The following is a 19229-nucleotide window of genomic DNA, read 5'->3' on the forward strand; positions in this document are numbered from 1 at the left end:
GTCAAATAAAAGTGATCACTAATAAAAAAAGTTATGTCAGAATACGGTCAACCAGGTATAAGAGGCTAAGCCATGGTTTGACTTGGCATTCCATGTGGACCCTGAATTGTTGCCAGTTTCTCCCAGGCCAACTATGGCTATCAAACCAAGAACCACCTTGGTTCCGGGTAGGGCAGCAGGGCTGGGGGAACAGCAAAATGGATGCCATTTTTTTCCTTTGGGTACCCACAGCTTTGTTCATTCAGGCGAAGCCATTGTTTGGCTTAGTGTGATGTGTGAACACAGTCATAGTTTGGTGTGCGTAGAGCAAGATTCTCAGAAGCAACCTTTTCTTTCTTTCTTGACAGTGTCCACCGTGTCAACTTCTTTGGCACCTCTGAATAGCAGAAAGTGATGCATTTCCCAGGGGGAAATCTGAGTCACGTTAGTAGTCATTTTGAAAAATGCCACCTAGAAAAAGCAAGCCGATTAATTTATGGAGGTTTTCAGAGCAGAACCAAAAACACACTGTGGCTGGCACAGAGCAGGAACTGTTAACCCCGGTAGATAATTTGAGAAGTACTGGTCTCTGAGGCCCAGTCCGACCCCAAAAAGGCTTGTTGTATGTGCTGGGAGGGGATTTCAACAGTATTTGGTGGCCTGGCCCCAAAATGGCTACCAGTACCAACATCTGACAGGTACCAGTTGTAGTTGCTGCATTCCTGCTGGGCACCAAAACTGATCGGCTACTTCAGGAGTTACAGGGGGGGCTGCGCTTCCATCCATTGCTGCTATCTTTCTAATACTGTAATTTCTTAGGTCCAAAACCAGCCCCGACCGCCCCCCCCCCCGTAGCTTTGCCGCCTCCTTTTCCTCATGGTGGCCTTTCCCTCCGCCGACCCCCAACGCCCTCCCATTTCCCCATTTATTTATTTTAAAAAAAAACCTCACAACCCTCATCCCAGTTGCCACCGGGGGCAGGAATCTCCTATTCCCATCCCCAGCAGGCAGCTCACTCCCAGGCTCCGGCATCGTGGTGGTTGTTTGGGGGTGGGGGGAGGAGAGAGAGACCCTTGTCGTCCAATCCCTCCGCGCTTATCCAACTATAGCTCTATTTTCAAGCCCCCCCCCCCCGCCAGCTCCGATCTCTCTTCCTCTCCCGGCGTGCCTGATTCAAGGCAGCCGAAAGGCGCGCTGGGTCCTCTGCGCGCCTTTGCCATGCGTCTCCTCTGGAGCTGAAACGCACCGGAGGGCTGCGGAGCCCCCGCTCGCCTACGACGAGGAGCGCGCGCGTCCCGCCCGACCGCCCACCCTTCCTGCTCTCTCGTGGCGGCGTTGCAAGCCAGCCTCGACGTCTCTCCCCCCCCCCAGCCCCCCGAAAGCAAAAAAGGAAAAAAAGGGGGGGAAAGCCCCCTTCCAAAAGCTGCGTCCTCCTGCCTTTCCAAATTGCAAAAAGAGGCTGCAGCAAACACCCAACACCACCATTATTACCACCGCCGTCGTCGCCACCTCCTCCTCCTCCCTTTCTCCTTTTGGCAGCACCAGGACGTCCGGTGTGGTGCTTCTGCTGCTGCTGCTGGGGGCAGCGCGCACGCGAGCTCGCCTTCGGCGCCTGCCGCTTTCTTCCGAGGTGCCTGGCCGGGCGGGCGAGCGCGGAGGCGACGAGAGCGCGGCTGCAGCCCGAGCGAGGAGCCACGATGAGCGCGCGAGGCGAAGGAGCCGGTCAGCCCTCGACTTCGGGAAGCGCCGCCGCTGCTGCCGCCGCTTCCCAGGAGCAACCTGCCACCTCGGAGCCCCCGAAGAGGGGTCGCGGCAGACCCAGGAAGCAACCCCAAGTTAGTAGCCCGGACGCGGAGAGCGCGCGCAAAGCCGGGTTGGCGGAGGAGGAGGGGGGGGGACACCGGGAGGGCACGTGCCCGGCGGCGAGGAAGCGGTGCGTGGTTGGAGATGCGACGGTGGCGGTGGTGGTTGCTGCTGCTGTTGTTGTTGTTGTGGCGGCGGGTGCATTTGCTGACTGCGGGAAAGAGGATGGGGGGGGGAGTCCCTCTTGGCGAGGACAGAGGAACGTGTGTGTGTGCTGGATTGTCCGTCTGTCTGTCTCTCCGGGCGCGCGCGCGCGCTTGTTTCTTTTTAAAAGGCGAAAACTTCCCTCGGCCTCTCTCTATTGTGTGCCCGGGAGGGTTTATTTCGCTCTGGAGCGCAGAGCAGCTCGGATCCCACCAACCAGCGCTTCGAGCAGATTTTTAAACTGGAGGGGTGTGCAGGGGAAGCAGCAGGCAGGCTGGGCTCCCCGGCTGCCTTTGCTACGTCTCCGTCTTTTGTGTGTGTGTATAGTTGGTCTCCCAGAGGGCACTGCCGTCCCCGGTCCTCCTTATCTTGGCTATGGGGGGTTTAAAAAACGCGCCACACTCCTTCGGTGCGTATGTACAAAAGGAAACCCTCCCTGATCGCCTGCATGTCTGCGTTATCTCTTTCCACCCTACGCACCGGGAAACTCGGTTTGCTTTTTTTTTTTTTTTTTTAAAGGGAGGGGTGATTCTGGCTTGGGGGACCCCCCCCCCCACAAATCTCCTCGGGCACTTTCTGGCAACCCACAATCGAGCTCGGTTTTGCTCGCCGATCATGTAAGAAAGACGCCTGGCTCTCGCTGCCTCTTTGCACAAGGCAGTGGGAACGCCAGAAATACTTTGTACTTCTCTAAGTAAACAGGCCAGTGGGGATACCGGGCTTTTTTCTCTACTACACACACGCACACAAGTCTGCGAATGCAACCAATTAAGCATTGCAGTTGTAGCTCTGCGGAGCCGGCATGGAGAAAACTGCATCCTGGCCGGGCTTGCTGCTGCTGCTGCTGCTTGCAGTGTTCTCGAGATCCTCGGAAATAGCGATCGGGCAATAGGGATACGCGAAGTGCATTTAAAACTTGACTTCCGCGGGCTTTTCTCTCCCCCCCCCTTTCGTTTTTTAAAAAAGTTTACTTCATTCATTATCGTCAAACCACTTCCTTTCAGGGCAAATCAGATGATCAGCAAACCGATCTGAGCCCAGAAACGCCTCTGAAAGGGCGCCTCTTAGAACGAGGGTGGACGAGCACCCCCAAAGTCCTCACGCCCAGCCGCTCCTATGTCCACCCCCCTTTCTCGAGCGAAATGCAATAAAATACCTTTCGGAAGGATTGCAAGCCGCCTCCCCTTGCGTTACCTTTGTTGAGCTATCACGACGTTCCTTCCCTTTCCCAGCTCACCCACCTACCCCAGCCTGTTTTTTTTGTTTTCGCAAAAAGTGTGTGTGAGAGAGATTTGAGAATGGAATGTTTAGGGTTTCAGTGGATTTCACAGAAAGAGCCCCCCCCAAATGTGTCTCCCCTCTTTCCCCCCTCCCATTCAGTGTTCAGCATTGTTTCTGTTGTGACTCCTTTGGAAGGATATGGTGTCACTAAATTTCCTTTCTAGCCCAAGAGTTTACCAATAGGGAGAATTCCAAGACTCCTTTAACAAACTGAATTTAATTAGTCTTACCGCATCCTGTAATCCAAATGAAATGTTCAGTATTTGGAAGTGGATGTGGAGGAGATGGATATATATTTTCTTTTAGTCCATATGATTCACTGAATAAATATTTGGAATATCTGAAAACTGAAATCATATTCAGATGATGATTTTATTTACTATCAAACAGAGAAGCCAGTGGGGAACAGAGTGAAAACAGTCAGTGTTTTTGTATACCTTGGAGCCCAGGCTTACCAGGACAGTGCTCCACACAATATATAACATTAAGCTATAGAACAAGACACAACTCTCTTTGTAACTTTCAGATTTTTTTTTTAAACTGTAATTTAGACAGAATTCAGTCTTTTAAGTTCTTTCATATTGGAAATCTACATCGAAATTAAACCTCTTATGTGATTGCAAATGTAAATTAAATCAGTAATTATAAATCGATTGTGAAAAGCCATGAATGGTTAGAATTGCAAACGTCATCCTTGATTATAAAGGTTGGGGAAGTTTATATAAAGAATGGAAAGAGTGTCAGAGCATACACACATTTTCATTAGTTTGTCATTCACTTCCAGTAGGCATGAACAAATGTTTTAGTAAAATGCACTCACGTTAATGTTTTTCTGCTCTTTTTATTTTATTTCACTCTTGAAACTGACTGAGTAACTGACACTGTTTGTTTTGTGCATGTTAAGTGCCCTACGTTGTGTTTCAGATCTTTATCGAGATTCTTGCCACAATAGCATGTTTTCCTGTGTTTAGGAACCAATGGGAGAGCCCTCTCCTAAAAGACCAAGAGGAAGACCTAAAGGAAGCAAAAACAAGAGTCCCTCTAAAGCAGCGCAAAAGGTGAGGTTTGCTTATATTACCAGCCACCTATCAGTCAATGTCCAAAGGACTTCAGCTGTGGAACATCTAATCTGCAGAGTTTGTGCCATTTTAATAATATTTCATGAAGGGGTGTTGTAGGAGGAGCCAGTACATTCCGGGACAGTTTCCCTTCCATTCTGAAATTAGCAATCCTTGGTTGCTACTTAAACATATTTAAGTTCTGCACTCTAGGGTGCTGCTGTAGAAGAAATAAAAATTGAGTGCTGAGAATTAAGTACATTTTGAATGTCTTATCACTAAAAATGCTAATTCTTCAGGCTTCTATGTTATATCCAAACTGTCTGCTGCAGCTGAGTGTTTAATTAAACTTGTGGATGGGCATAAAACCAATGATGCCTTGCTGAGAATCAGGATGTTTCTGAAAAAGTGTTAATTATCAGAAATTATTATAGGGTGTGTTCTAGGGCACTATGCTAACTTATGCCTTATGTTCTTTGCTGGATTCATTTTGGAGGCAAGTTTTTGAAAGAAAACAGAAACCATTTTTGAACCATCATTACATTTTGAATATTCTCAGGAGATGGGAGACACCAACAGATTAGTTGTAATGAAGGGGTGAATCCTTTTCGTCCTCAGTTGGTTTTTGAAAACACTTTCAGGTTCAGTGGAAGTGAAAGAACTTTTTTATCTAACAAATGTACAAATACTGGGCTAATAATATTTTTTTTTACTAGAAGAATACTAGTGACATTAAGAAACAGTTGTATGGAGCTTTGAAAATAAACACTGGAGTCATGTTTCTGTAGACAAGTCACCCAGCACTTAGCACCAGCACTCTTAATTTACAAGTACAGTGGTACTTTGGGTTACAGACGTTTCAGGTTACAGACGCTTCAGGTTACAGACTCTGCTAACCCAGAAATAATACCTCGGGTTAAGAACTTTGCTTCAGGATGAGAACAGAAATCAAGCGGCGGCAGCGGGAGGCCCCATTAGATAAAGTGCTACCTCAGGTTAAGAACAGTTTCAGGTTCTTAACGGACCTCCAGAATGAATTAAGTTCTTAACCCAAAAAGTCTTACCGAACCTGGATGTCAACTGTGGTGTATGTTCTTTAGCTGTGTAATTGTTAGAAGCTCTGTGGCAGAATGCCTTTTAGAAGACTGTTGTGGGCTCCTCAGATTATAGATACTTTTTAGTATGGTGGTTTGTGCTTGTGGGAATTAGTCCTGTTATGTTTGATAGTTTTCAGGGTTATAAAATACCACAGCAAGTTATGATAAATTTTATTTAGGGACTGACTGTGGTCTTGTGTCTGTTTTATTTTAACTTTTGGATATCACTACAGAAAACCTTTCCCTTCTCTCTCTCTCTCTCTCTCTCTCTCTCTCTCTCTCTCTTAATTTGCTCTTCCCATTTTCTCTCTTTAGCAGCTGAAGTTTAAAAAGGTATATTCAGCCAGCTAAGTGGTCCATTCCCTTTTGTTAAGGGTTTTGTCACCCTAGCCTCCCTGTAGCATTCTTAGTTGGCTGTTCCTTATGTAGTTTTTGAGCAGGGGTGGTTAACCTGTGGTCCTTCAGATGTTGTTAGGCTCCAGCTCCCATCAGCACCAGCCAGCATAACCAGTGGCCAGGAATAATGGGAGTTGGAGTCCAATAACATCTGAAGGGCTGTAGGTTAGGTACCTGTGCTTTAGAGATATATATCCAAAAGAGATATATATCTACAACTCAAAGTAAGTTCTATCATTTTGAACCTCTTAGGTTGCAATCATACACACACTTACTTGGGAGCGCAAGTCCCACTGAACACACTGGGCTTACTTCTAAGTAGATATAAGATTACATTGTAAGTGGTCAAGCAAAAATAAGTGTTAGGGATAGTCTTTATAATATGCAGTTAAAATTGCGTTTACAGCAAGGGACATTTAAAAATTTATAGAGCTTAAACAACAAATAAACTTCCTACCAAAATTATTTTAATGCACACACTATTGATTTCAGTGGGACTTAAAAGGATGCTTAGGATTGCAAGCCTATGGAGAAATAATAATCAGCCTACATTTGTAGGAACATTTTGGAATATAAAGTGAATTTTAGGCAGAATTACAGACTGAAGCAGTTTAATTTTGGAGCTGCAGAGTTTTCTCAGTTTGTGAAGACAAAAGCTGCTCACTATTGTTCACAATAAAATTAGTCAAAGGTCAGATCATTGCTATTAAAATAATTGATGATTTTAAAGGTACCAGTCGGACTTTACTTTAGTTTCTTCAACTGAATCATATCAACACTGCTTCATTTATGCTGGGTATAAATAATCAGTTTGGTGCCCATTGAAATGAATGGAAGTTGTCTAATATTGCAATGCAGCAGCTGGGCAACTACCATTCATTGAAACTGGGGCTATGTAAGCTGTTCCAAATGGACATCTTAGTAAATAAACATTTAGTAAACCTTTCATAGCAAAAATCATAGTAAAACGTAGTAAAACCTGCATGCTGGCTGAACTCAAAACAAATGATCTCTGTCTGATATTTTTGTTTATGTAGTTTAAATGTTCACATATGAGTTGGTTTGTTATCTGTTTTTAGAAAGTCAAAACTTGGTAGGAATGCTTGCAAGGAAGTATATACTGCACAGTGGTACCTCAGGTTAAGTACTTAATTCGTTCCGGAGGTCCGTTTTTAACCTGAAACTGTTCTTAACCTGAAGCACCACTTTAGCTAATGGGGCCTCCTGCTGCTGCTGCGCCGCCGGAGCACAATTTCTGTTCTCATCCTGAAGCAAAGTTCTTAACCTGAAGCACTATTTCGGGGTTAGCGGAGTCTGTAACCTGAAGCGTATGTAACCTGAGGTACCACTGTATAACCAATCCTATTCTAGAGATCCGAGTGTGCATTTGGATGTACAAGTTGCCTCATTCATTCCAATGGAGGGAACATACCCACTTTAATGGAAGATGGTTTACACAGGTGTACCTCCTGCATTGGAATGAATGGGGAAACTCCATATATGAACAGCATGGTTGCGTTGCAACTTCTACACTTGTAAGAATTCCCTGGTTTTGTGTGTAAGGTTAAGGTTTACACCTTCGTGTGATGCTAGCATGACATACCACACTGATCCTTCAGAGCATTTGGAATTATCGTAAAATATCTGTTCTTTAAACAAAAGCAAAAAGCTTCAGTTTTGAGGATGTCAACTCTTGGAAATCATTTGTATCGTTGTGAGGCATGCTTGTTCATTTTTTTAAAAAAGCTTCCATATGGTTTTATTTCCATCTTTCAAAGCAGTGCTTGTTCACTGTTGAAGAGCATTTTACCCTTTAAAGATGGTTCTATATGCAGTGAAAAGTGGCTGGAATTTCTGTTGAAGAATGGGTGGCCTCTTTTTCAAAGGGAGCTAATTGAAATGTATTATGCCTACAACATGCCAGATAAACGTGCATGGCTAGAATTCACAGAGGAGACCTAAGAAGGCACTCATGATTAATTGATCAGGTGTTCTCTTGCAAACTCTTGCACATCATAATTAAAAATGTATTACAGAACTGACGGAATTTTTTTTAAAGAAATGCACATAGGGAGGTAGATTGCTTTGTTATATTTCAACAACAAATACCTTTAAATCTTTGTCCTGGGATGTTGATGCTGTGTGCATTTAAAATTTATTGGTGCATGGTGGGTTGCTGGTTAAAAAAAACAAACTTGCAAGGCTTGTTGTCTGGACTTTGAAAACTGGCCTAAAGGCATTAAAAATTCCCAAATTGAGCTTGTTAGGAGATCAGCAGTGTGAAACTTGACAATTCATACAAAATGCTGCAGGAACATTTGAGCAGTGTGTTTCATGCCTGCTGAACAAATCTCAAGAGTCTGGGCAGGTAAAAGCAGTCATGTAAAATCCATAACTAAATGAATTCATAATCTAATAAAATTTGTAAAGTTTGAATCCATGCAGAAATTATGGTGAGAGATAATAAATCAAAAGATGAGAAGTGCATTCACTGTGTTCATAGATATTTAGAGCTGTGCCCCTCCCACCAAACAAATTCTGACGTTATTACTTGAAAACCTATTCTCTAAACATTTGGAAATGGGTAGCTTATGTTCTATAAAGGCACCCCATAGACATATTTCTGAAAGGATATAAATATCACAGTTCCTGCTCTGCATGTAGGTTTTTTTGTTGTTCATGTTCTGGGCTTGAGCTTGATAAAAACACAGAGATAATTAACACCTAAGAGATTAGAGGTGATGCCAGATCAAGTTCATCCTAGTTTTAAAAGTATAAATGTATTTTTGAAAATAAAAGTTTTATTAGGGTGAAATTAAATAATGAAAAGCAAGCTACGTTAAGAATAGGAATTCTTGTAACATTTGTATTGGGGCAAGACACATTTTGCACTAGGAAAATGGGCTTGTGAGTCTTTAAAACAAGCCAAGATTGTGCTTGAATATCCTTTAAATATGGTTATGTTTTCTATTCCTCAGTCAATTGCCCACAATCAGACTTGGACGATGAAGCATGATTTGCAAGTGTAAACCTTGTCTATATGTAGACTGCTGCTTATTTAAGTTTGGGTGAAAAGAGAAGTCAATCACTTCTTTTGTGGTCAAGATCGCAAACACAGTGTGGCAGTTTTAACAGGGTTTTATCTGTCACAGACCGATCATCTTTTTGTTTAAAAAGTGATTCCCTGGTCCAACGATGGAGCATATTATAGAACTGGCTCTTGTTATGTTACCTTCACTTTATCATCTTCAAGTTATTCCTTGACGGTTGCCAGATTTGATCTTGATGATCTGGACTTCTTTTTAATGTAGTATATAAAACAGAAAATATTTGACAGATGACAGCCCTAACCAATACTTCAGCTTTAGTTTTACCTTGCAGTTGACTTTGCACCAATTGCTGTGACTACATTGGTAAGTGGACGATATGGTGGTTGAACAGATGGCTATAAAGTGTGGTCCAGGTGAAGCAAGTCATGTGCTTTCTATAGCATGTACAGTTTGTAACTGCATCCACATTGACTCTGCCACTGCAAAGCTATTTAAAGTCAACTGAGGTCTGGTGCAGTGAATGCTTGGTGAACTGGGTGTATGATAAAGCAGGCATTTGACTGCTTCAGCAGGTATGAATTCACTCCAGTTGCATTCTAAGCATGTCAGTTTGGCTCTGGTGACTGGCCTTTCGATGGGGCAGTTTTTGTAATGTTGCCCCTCCCTTTCCCCATAGAGGTTGGGGATTTGGTTGACGAGTAAGAGGCAGATTTGACTTTCGTGGAATGCATTATGATGTTGACACTGGAGTCCAGCAGTAAGCAGAAGACCAAGTTAGAGGCTGCAGGACCACTGGCTGAGGACTTGGACCAGGTCCCTAGCTTTGAGCCTGATACGTGTGAATAGGGGCTCCCTGAACTTGACAGGCAGGAGGCTACTGAAATGCATACTATAGCATCAGGACTTAATAGAAACACAGCCAAGACCCTCAGGTTGCACACAGGGTGGGAGACCATGTAGTGAAGGAAAAGCACCTGCCTTCAGCTATGCCTTTAAGAGTCTGCAGTTCCCAACAAAGGTGTCCTTTTATAGATGAACTGGAATGAAGGCAGTGGCTCAACATGTCTTATCCAGCCCTTGCTGCAGCAAGAGCGCGATTCTGAAACGCAAAGTCTTGGAACGGATTAAAAACAACACACACCTTTTCATGTCACGATCACATTAATTGTAGCACATCGGTTGTAGCAAAAGGACATCGTCAGTGGATCTAAAATAATTGGTGCATAAATGCATTTCATGCTGTGTAGATGTGAGCAAAGCAGTGTGCAAGATTATACCAAGTTTCTGGGAACTGCAGGTGGTGAGGGTGGTGTTGTGTTCAGCACCAGGCATCCTATAGACATCTGATTGCAGCATTCAAACTTCTCCAGGCGCCAGGAGCATTTTGCCCCTGGCTATTGGCCACTTGCTGCCAAGTGAAGATGCCAGGGTGCCAGGATGGCACCTGCCGTCTCCACCATTTGGAGGTGCGTACCTGGGGATCCTTGAATCTCAACTGCTTTCACACACCAGCAACACACCCTGTAGAATTCTATCTTTTATATTTTATCTGCACAATGAGAATGAATTGCAGGAACCAAAAAATTGTTTTGAAAAATATGACTTTAGAGCCGTCTGGTTCCCAAATGGCAACATTCTGTTTTGGTGATTGTAACACCTAGCTTATATATCTCCGTTTCTAATACTGTCTGATTGACCACTGCAACAACAGGGTGCTGGACTAGGAAGGGCAATTGATCTGACCCATATATGTTCCTATGTTCTTATAATCAACCATCTGTCCTAGCACAAGTCAACTGTGGTTGATGGCTTCTGTGATCATGTGACTTTTGGTGTAAATTCCTGATTGTAATTGAATGATGGCAGGCATTTTCCTCAGGCTCACCTCAGAGGTTACTCAGGCTAGATCTTTTTCCAAATTATTTTATGAACTGCTTACAAAGATGTACGTAAATCAGACTCTGCTGTTTTGTTTACAAAACAAAACAAAGCACCTTTAAACCTTGTATCTAATAAGCATTCTTCCCTTTTCTCCTGTTTATAGGAAAATGTATTAAACGTTGAGTTAAATCATGCCTCATCATGTTTGGCCACATGCTGTGATGCAACACAACCAGAAGCAAGTCGCCTTAAACTTGATCAAGGTGTGAATAGAATTAGGCAGCAGATTGAATTGGTTAAGCAGATATAGATTGCCACAGATCATGGGCATAACTTGTGATGACTTAATGCACAGTAATGGTAGAACTTAGCAAGGGGACCATAACCCTATGATCAGGGCTGTGGAACCTCAGGCCTGGGGGCCGAATGTGGCCCTTGAAGCCTCTTTTATCCGGCCCCCAGAGCTTTCCCCAGGCCACACTCCCTACTGTGCAGCCTCCTGGAGTGTCCCCCCCCCCCGACTGGAATGCATCCTTGAACTCTAATAATGCCTCTTGCTTATATAGATAAAGAGGAGAGAAGGGTATGTGAGTTTATGTGGAAACTAGCCTAGTGAATGAAGGGGGGAAATTACATTTGTTTCTATGTCCACATTTGCCTCTGTACCTTCCCATAATTGGTGTGTGGCCTTGGAAAGCTTCCCCGGAGGGATTGGTTCCCTTGAGCTGATCTGGATAATGATAAATGGAGCAGTGGAGGAATCAGTTTAGATGTTGAGAGTGGCTTTGGGTATATGACTGAAGAAGTATGGCTAGCCTAATGCTAGTAAACTTGCCAAATTGAACTGTTGGCACTTCTAGTAATATCTGGAGGAGGTTTTCTGTAGGCTGCAGGTATGGATTTAAGTTCCTCTTTAAAGGCTACAAGAATGCAGAGGCAAACATGGTGGAACTCTTTGCTCAGACTTGCTATGGCTACCTGAACTTTCACTGAGAGGGCTCCATCTCTGTGTTTTCATGAGCTACTACGATCAAGTTCAGTTGGAAGATGGATTCCAAATAAGATGTAGGCTGTGCAGTTGATTCTTGGCTATGCAGGACTCTCTTCGTGATTGGCTGATTGTTGGTCTTTGCAGAGAGACCTGCTCTGTACTTTGAAGCCCCGATAATCAGCTGATAGTTGGTGCTTCAAAGCACCTTGCCTCCAAATCCATTTCAGGAAGATTCAACTTCACCTGACGTCCGTATATGATATTGGCTGTATGATAGGTGGGCTTGGCCCAAGTGACGCCACAGGTTGGAGGTTCCCTCTCTGTTCCACAGTCAGTGACTGTCCTTTAGTCAGGGCTACTGCATTGCTTTCTTGGTGACCAGTCAACTCTCTTCACTCTGTTTGCCATTGGTCAGTTTTGAGTTAAGGAAATCCACTCCTTGTTACATAAGGCAGTTGTGCTTTTTTTGGTTTATTTGGCTATAACTTTTGATAGAATAAAGATAACTCAGCACAGTTTGTTGCATTATAGTTTGCATTAAATTATCCTTCTAATGATATATACTTTTATGGTATTATTCTAAAAAAGACTGATGTGATGAGCCCTCAAACCTCAGAAATACAACTTTAAGGTTTCCACAATTTTAGCTATTAGTGTATCTAAGAAGGTTTAGCAGGATCTTTTCCCTTAGAACATTTGAGCACAACAAAATCTGGACCATTGAGGAAGACCTAGCTCCGTTAATGTTCCTAGTAGCTTCATTTGTGTCATCCATTACAGAAGCATCCTCATATTACTGGTGTAAAGTTTTTGTCCCTCTAAGGAAAAGAAAAGTAACATGAGAACCGCCAGGACCCCTTGTAAGTCATGGCTGGTTTAAAATAACCCTCCTCATTATCTTTGAGGTATTGTCGTATTGTCTATTCTGTCTGGAATTGTCCCACATTCTAGACACAACATGAATTGACACCAAAAAAGTACATAAAATAAACGTTGGCTGACTTATTTTTCCCTCTAGAATACAAATCTGTGGTGGGTTTTTTCTTTTATCTCTTTCTTGAGTAAAATAAAATTATATGTGAGGAATGTTGACTGTACCACATTAAGTGACTGGACATTCTGACCTCTTAACAGCTTTAATCTTTAAGAAATACTCCTTTCCAAATAAAATATTTTTTGACTCAAAGGTCATCTGGTCCAATGGCCTGCATTGCAGGAATTTTAATATTGTGTTTTAATGTTGTAACTGACCCTGGGACCTTAGGGTGAAGGGCATGCAAATAATAAGAATTATTAGTTTGTTTTCAACACAATTTATAATTGGGAATGAGTCTTCCAGTATTTCTTTCTCTTTCTTTCTTTCTTTCTTTCTTTCTTTCTTTCTTTCTTTCTTTCACAATCCCAATAGTGTTTTACTTAGGAGTAAGTCACACTTAGTTTAAGGTGGCTTAGTTTCAGTTAAACATGCATTTCTGGCCACAGTCATACCCATAATTACTTGGGAATAAATTGCATTTATATGGGACGCGGGTGGCGCTGTGGGTTAAACCACAGAGTCTAGGGCTTGCCGATCAGAAGGTCGGCGGTTCGAATCCCCTTGATGGGGTGAGCTCCCATTGCTTGGTCCCTGCTCCTGCCCACCTAGCAGTTCAAAAGCACATCAAAGTGCAAGTAGATAAATAGGTACCACTCCGGTGGGAAGGTAAACGGCATTTCCGTGCGCTGCTCTGGTTCTCCAGAAGCGGCTTAGTCCTTCTGGCCACATGACCCGGAAGCTGTACGCCGGCTCCCTTGGCCAATAAAGCGAGATGAGCGCCGCAACCCCAGAGTCGGTCACGACTGGACCTAATGGTCAGGGGTCCCTTTACCTAAATTGCATTTAACCCAGTGGAACTTACTTTCAAATCCACAGAATTCGGTCACATGCCTTTCAGAGTGGGGATATCATTACTTTCTGTTGGTTTATCACATCATTCCATATCAAAAAAGCAAGACCTCAAATGTTTCAGTGTTTTCTTCCTCTCTCTGAGAAATGTCTGATGTGAAAAATACATCTTTGGGGATGCGTAAAAAGCGTGTTCCACTGAAACAATATTCATTGGCAGGAAAGCACATAATCTCTGTTAGGCCTATCTGAGCAGAAAAGTAGGAAGATCTAGTTCCTCATTATGTATATAATTGACTTTTAAATCATGTAACTACACGAAAATGAGCAAAGTATCATCTATTAAATGATTAGCTGGTGGTAAATATCCAAATATCTCTTTCAATCTCTGTATTTTTGGGTGGGGTGGGGGGGAATGCAGTGAACCATCACCCTTCTCAGAAAGTGCCATTGTATGTTCTGTCTGTTTTGTGATATGCCATTATGTGATTATCTTGACATTAGGTAATACAAGTGATCTGTGCTTTGGTAACTTCCGTTCAGATTACTACAATGCTCTCAAAGGCAATGAATGTACTGCAGGAAAGCTTTAGGAAGAGAGTATCAGCCTGGGGTTTCTTGGACACTCATGCTTGCCTGCATTTCTGATTGTAATCTCTAACCCCTTTTTTCAAATGCAAAGTCGGGTTTTGCAGCTAATTGGGGACTTAGTCACAACTTATCCTTAATTAAGAGGGACATATTGTTTGCTTGTTTGCTTTCTTTCTTGCTTGCTTACTCTGAAAGCCTAAGCTCTCCCAGGAATTTACCTATTTATTTATTTATTTATGTATTTATTTAATTTGCATATCACCCTTCATCCACAGATCTCTAAAGCATCATAGGTAAAGGTAAAGGTACCCCTGCCCGTACGGGCCAGTCGTGTCCGACTCTAGGGTTGTGCGCCCATCTCACTTAAGAGGCCGGGGGCCAGCGCTGTCCGGAGACACTTCCGGGTCACGTGGCCAGCGTGACGAAGCTGCTCTGGTGAGCCAGCACCAGTGCAGCACACGGAAACACCGTTTACCTTCCCGCTATAAAGCGGTACCTATTTATCTACTTGCACTTGGGGGTGCTTTCGAACTGCTAGGTGGGCAGGAGCTGGGACCGAAAGACGGGAGCTCACCCCGCTGTGGGGATTCGAACCGCCAACCATGCGATCGGCAAGTCCTAGGCACTGAGGTTTTACCCACAGCGCCACCCGCGTCCCTCTAAAGCATCATACTACACCCCAAACAACAAATATGCTTACTTTTCATAAACAGATCTCCTTAAATACCTCCAAGGGGCAGGCATGACTGTGTAAGAAACCCAAGCATGGGCAGCAATTAGTATTTTTCTTTGGGGGGTGTGGTGTGACCAATAATGCTGTGTGTGAATTGAGAGAAGCTCCCCACCATCTCTTAACAGTGACGCTGCGGATGCTGGGGCTCATTGGCCAGCAGTAGCTGGCCATAAATGGTTGTATCACTCTACTTTGGGTCTACGTCACTTTGGCACATGTTCACTGATAAGGCTGTTCCATCCCATTTCCGCAATTCAAAAAGCAATGAAAAAAGTGCAGTTAACCAAGAAGAGAGTCAGAATATTTGAGAAGTCTGAAGGCCAGTAGATCACTTAAGTTGCAGTCTGGAAAAGTTGCCCAGCAGGTCACTTCATATCAGAGTTCACATTAATTTGTTCAAGCAGCCCTACTGAAGGAAAAGTGTTTCCCAACTTGCTTATTTATCAAGAGAATAATCAACAATAGCTTGCAAGGGAATTCTGAGAGGAGTGTGTATGTGTGAGATGTCAGGTGAATGAAGCACAAGCCATGATAACTATACATTGGAGGCATCTCCTGATACACTCCTCTACATATTATGTTGTATTTCTGCTGGAAACTGAGGTGTGTAATCATCAAGAGTGTTTGCAAGATCATTCTTCTTTAGGATGCATCTGCTTAAGACATTGGTTGCAAGCTACACATGTGCCTGTAGATGACTTTTCTGGCATCTGCAGACTCCTGATGACTTCCTTCCCCACTGAAATAAAGCTTGAAAGAAGCCTTCTGCTGTAGCCCGTTGAAGGGATTTTCAAGCCTAATTGCAGCAGAGCAGAGCGTTTTGGTGGGGAAGGAAGGCTTAGCTCTCTCCTTGCCAGCTGTGATGCTTCCACAAACACCAACAGAAGCCTAATTGCCCTGCGGGAGGGGTGGAGGCAGTGTGCACCAGATTGTGGTGCATGTACATGGCTGGCGTACACAGATAGTGACCGCCATAGTTCCTCTAGTTTGCAAATGTTCCCCTGAGTTCCAGGACACTGGTGACTCTTGGTTTAAGATGACCAAAGACCAATTTGCCAGACTAAAATGCTTTTAAGGGATTAGATGGGAAGTTCAAGTTCCCCTAGAGGGATGGCTGCAGTATTTGTTGCAATCTAGAATTTGGTTATAACCAAAGCATAGATAAGTTCTCTTGCGTAGGCAGCCAGCGCTTCTTTAATGCGTTATCCCAAGAAAGTTTCATCTTACACTCACCACTTTAAAGATTAAAGAGGAAGTTGCCTTTTTAACAAGTTTGAAGTGATAATTTTGCCCTACAATAGTGTGAATTTTATATTTTCACACGTTTCTCCTTGATGATAGGGTGGAGATATTTGGCTACATTTATTTGCTTTGAGGGTAGCAGGGACCAACGGCAGTATTTTTCCAGCTTTGCGTGGAATTCCCTTTACATGGCATAGTCATGTACAGAGATTTGCCAATAAGTAAACTGATACATTAAGATGATAGATTCCCGAAGGAAAAACGAAAACACATGCATACACTATTAATTACAGGGTATAGGCACTACTGGGATTAGATGGGATTTCTTAAAGCCTAAAATGGTGAGATGTATGATAAAGCCGTGTTAATCACAGCTGTAAAGGGAGTAAAAGGAAATTTCTAAATCTCCCAGTTCTGGAGGAAATCTTGAAAACGTAACTGCAGAATATCTCAGAAAGACTCAGAAGCCAAAAGAGAAACAAGATTAAATCCTATGGGTGGAATTCAACCTTGCACTAAGGCATTTGTTCCATCAGCGCAAGTATTTATACTTGCTATACAGAACAATTTCCCCTCTTACATGTTGTTCTGGGGGGTTTTCCTGACCCAAAGCAGACGTGGGGGGGTATGCAGGGGGAGGAGGGGTGGGGGGAAATCCCATTGTGCTGGTTTCCACTGGCACAACTGCTAAATTGAATGTGGCTTAATGTATTGTTTTACCTTAGAAAAATCTTAAGTACTTTAAAAAATTTTGCCAATTTTTTATTCCGAGATTTATCATTTTGATTTATTGACTCTGGATTGTATCAAATGAAGGCACCTTTTAGTTAGGGAACCTCTTAAAGCCCTACTGGGGTGGGGAATGGCATTCCGTCCTGGAACACTTTCCAGTCGCAAAAGTGGCTAGAAGAAGAGATGTAAATCTTACTACTACTTTTTCTTTTACATTAAGCCAATTCTTACACACTCTTCTATCCTCTATCTAGACAGGCAAGAGGCATTATCAGATTTTTATCTAATTTTAATTTTATTTTGTTTATGCGGTTTATATACTGCTGAACTACAGTTGTCGCTAAGTGGTGAGACATTCAGGGACACATTCCCGCCAGGAAAAAACATTTGGAAGCAGGGCCAGTGAGGGATGTGGTCTGTTGAGAAGGGTGTGTGCCTTGGAGAGTCGCAGCAGGCATATGGAGAGACATGGAAGGCTACATTTGGACCTCAGGCTTGAGGTTCCCCTGAACTATATCATGGTCAGCGGTAGAGCAATTGTTTTCAATGGGTCTCCTGCAAGTTTGCTGGCTCCTGGGGGCCAATACACTGTGGGTCCCCCATTTTTTTAATGTTCAGAGGGTTCCCCGTGCGACATCAGGATGTTGCAGGGCATCACACGTGGGGGCCCTCAATCCTCTGGACAAGATGGTGCCTCTGGTCTCTGTGAGTATGAGCTACTCAGATTCAACCTTCTTTTTCAACATGGATGCAAGCTATTGATAGTTGTAACCTAACTGTCAGGGAACTGCCATCGGAGCCAGAGGGAGAGGGAGGGCCCCAGAGGGGTTCCGGAGAGCGTCCCGGGAGGGAGAGAAGCAGCCCATCTTCTGGGGAAGGAATTCAGCGTAGCACCAGTGGAGAAGGGGGGCAGATAGGGGAATCGGCGAGGTGGCTCCATGACTCCTCACCGGAGACCAGCGGGGAGAGCACGGGTCCTCCGCTGCCCACACCCTCCCTGCGCAGAAGGCTTCCGCGCAGGGAGAGTAGGCAGAGACTAGGCGTCAAAGAGCTTCTTTGCTGGAAGAAGTTCAAGAAACGCCCACTGACGGATTCTGCCAGTGATTGAGACTGCCACGGGTGAGTGGCTGTCCGGACAGAAAGGGTTCACCCAGGTAACCCAGCCAGGTGTGGCGTCGATTTACGCACGAGCAACCCCTAGAACCATTACACTAACTTTGCCCATTCTTTTCCCGATTGCTCATATTTAAGGAGGTGTACACTATCTTAAGCAGTAATGATTTTTATAACCCTAAGCACAACATCTGAAAATAACACTCTTCTTCATCTATTTATTTCTCAGGTGTACTTAGTCAAGCCAATACTCCTCAGCCTTGTCTTGCTCACCGTCTTTCAGCCCCTTCCCCCATTATCTTCCTACTGGAAAGTTAATATTAGGTTTACAGGAATGTTGTACGCCCTATTGTGTTAATGTAAGGAAAGTTATATACATATTACATGCTATGTATATACAGTGGTACCTTGGTTGTTGAATGTAATCCGTTTCGGAAGACTGTTCGACTTCTGAAACATTTGACAACCGAGGCTCAAAGGGCGGTCAGCAAAGTCAATGGAGAAAAAAAATTGACTTCCGAGGCGCATTAGAAAATGGAAGCAATTGCTTCCGGGTTTTCGGCGTCCGGATTCTGAACCTTTCAGCTTCCGAGGTGCTTGAAAACCAAGGTACCGCTGTATATAGTATTTTAACTATAGCTATATAAAAATACAGCTACATAATTCTTGCACACACTCAGTTGGAAGAGGCAGCCAGTGATGTCGGTTAGGCTTGTGTATGAATAATCACACATAGGATAGGTGAGTGTTGTTAGCAAGCCATATTAATTTATAGCTGCTTTGCATGCAGTTAGGAAAATGGTTTATGCACATAACTGCCAAAGGATCTGTGAAGGTGCAGGGGAGATAAAATGTCTGTTTACACGTAAGATGACACATTTTTAAATTAAAGAATTAGTCAAAAAGAACTGCCACGCTTGCTTTTATTAACTCGGTCTCTGATGTCAATTAGAATGACTGCTCAGTCCAGATATATGTATCGAAAGGGTGAGGAGGCAGATGGAAGATGTAATAATTTAATTAATAAGGATTCTCTGTTTTTGAGTGTCCACTCCAATTTCCCTGGGAAGTCAGCATTCAAGTCAGGGACAGATCCTATGCTTCCTGACTCCCCAAGCCCCAGGCTTTTGTGTTAGCTGCCATTACTAACATTTTTAGTTTGTTTTGGCCTGCAAAACAAAGGCAAGTTCTTT

General features: G+C 43.7%; 1 protein-coding gene and 1 long non-coding RNA gene across 3 annotated transcripts in view; one reads left to right on the forward strand and one right to left on the reverse strand.

Moving 5' to 3' along the window:
* Nucleotides 1-231: 231 nt before the first annotated feature.
* Nucleotides 232-1558, reverse strand: LOC310744014. Its single transcript, XR_014539345.1, has 2 exons — nt 1471-1558; nt 232-450 (listed from the first exon to the last, which is right to left on the reverse strand). It is a non-coding gene; the product is annotated as an uncharacterized lncRNA (long non-coding RNA).
* Nucleotides 901-19229, forward strand: part of HMGA2 (high mobility group AT-hook 2) — a 140687-nt gene continuing 122358 nt past the window's right edge. The window contains exons 1-2 of one of the 2 annotated variants that reach the window (XM_083574759.1): nt 901-1814; nt 4239-4325. In XM_083574759.1, the coding sequence (XP_083430885.1) occupies nt 1677-1814; nt 4239-4325 (225 nt within the window). In that variant the 5' untranslated portion in view covers nt 901-1676. The remainder of the gene's footprint in view (nt 1815-4238; nt 4326-19229) is intronic. The other variant, XM_083574760.1, reaches the window with a different exon arrangement.

This window comes from Podarcis filfolensis (genome assembly GCF_964270895.1).
Source record: "Podarcis filfolensis genome assembly, chromosome: 10".
Taxonomy (NCBI): domain Eukaryota; kingdom Metazoa; phylum Chordata; class Lepidosauria; order Squamata; family Lacertidae; genus Podarcis; species Podarcis filfolensis.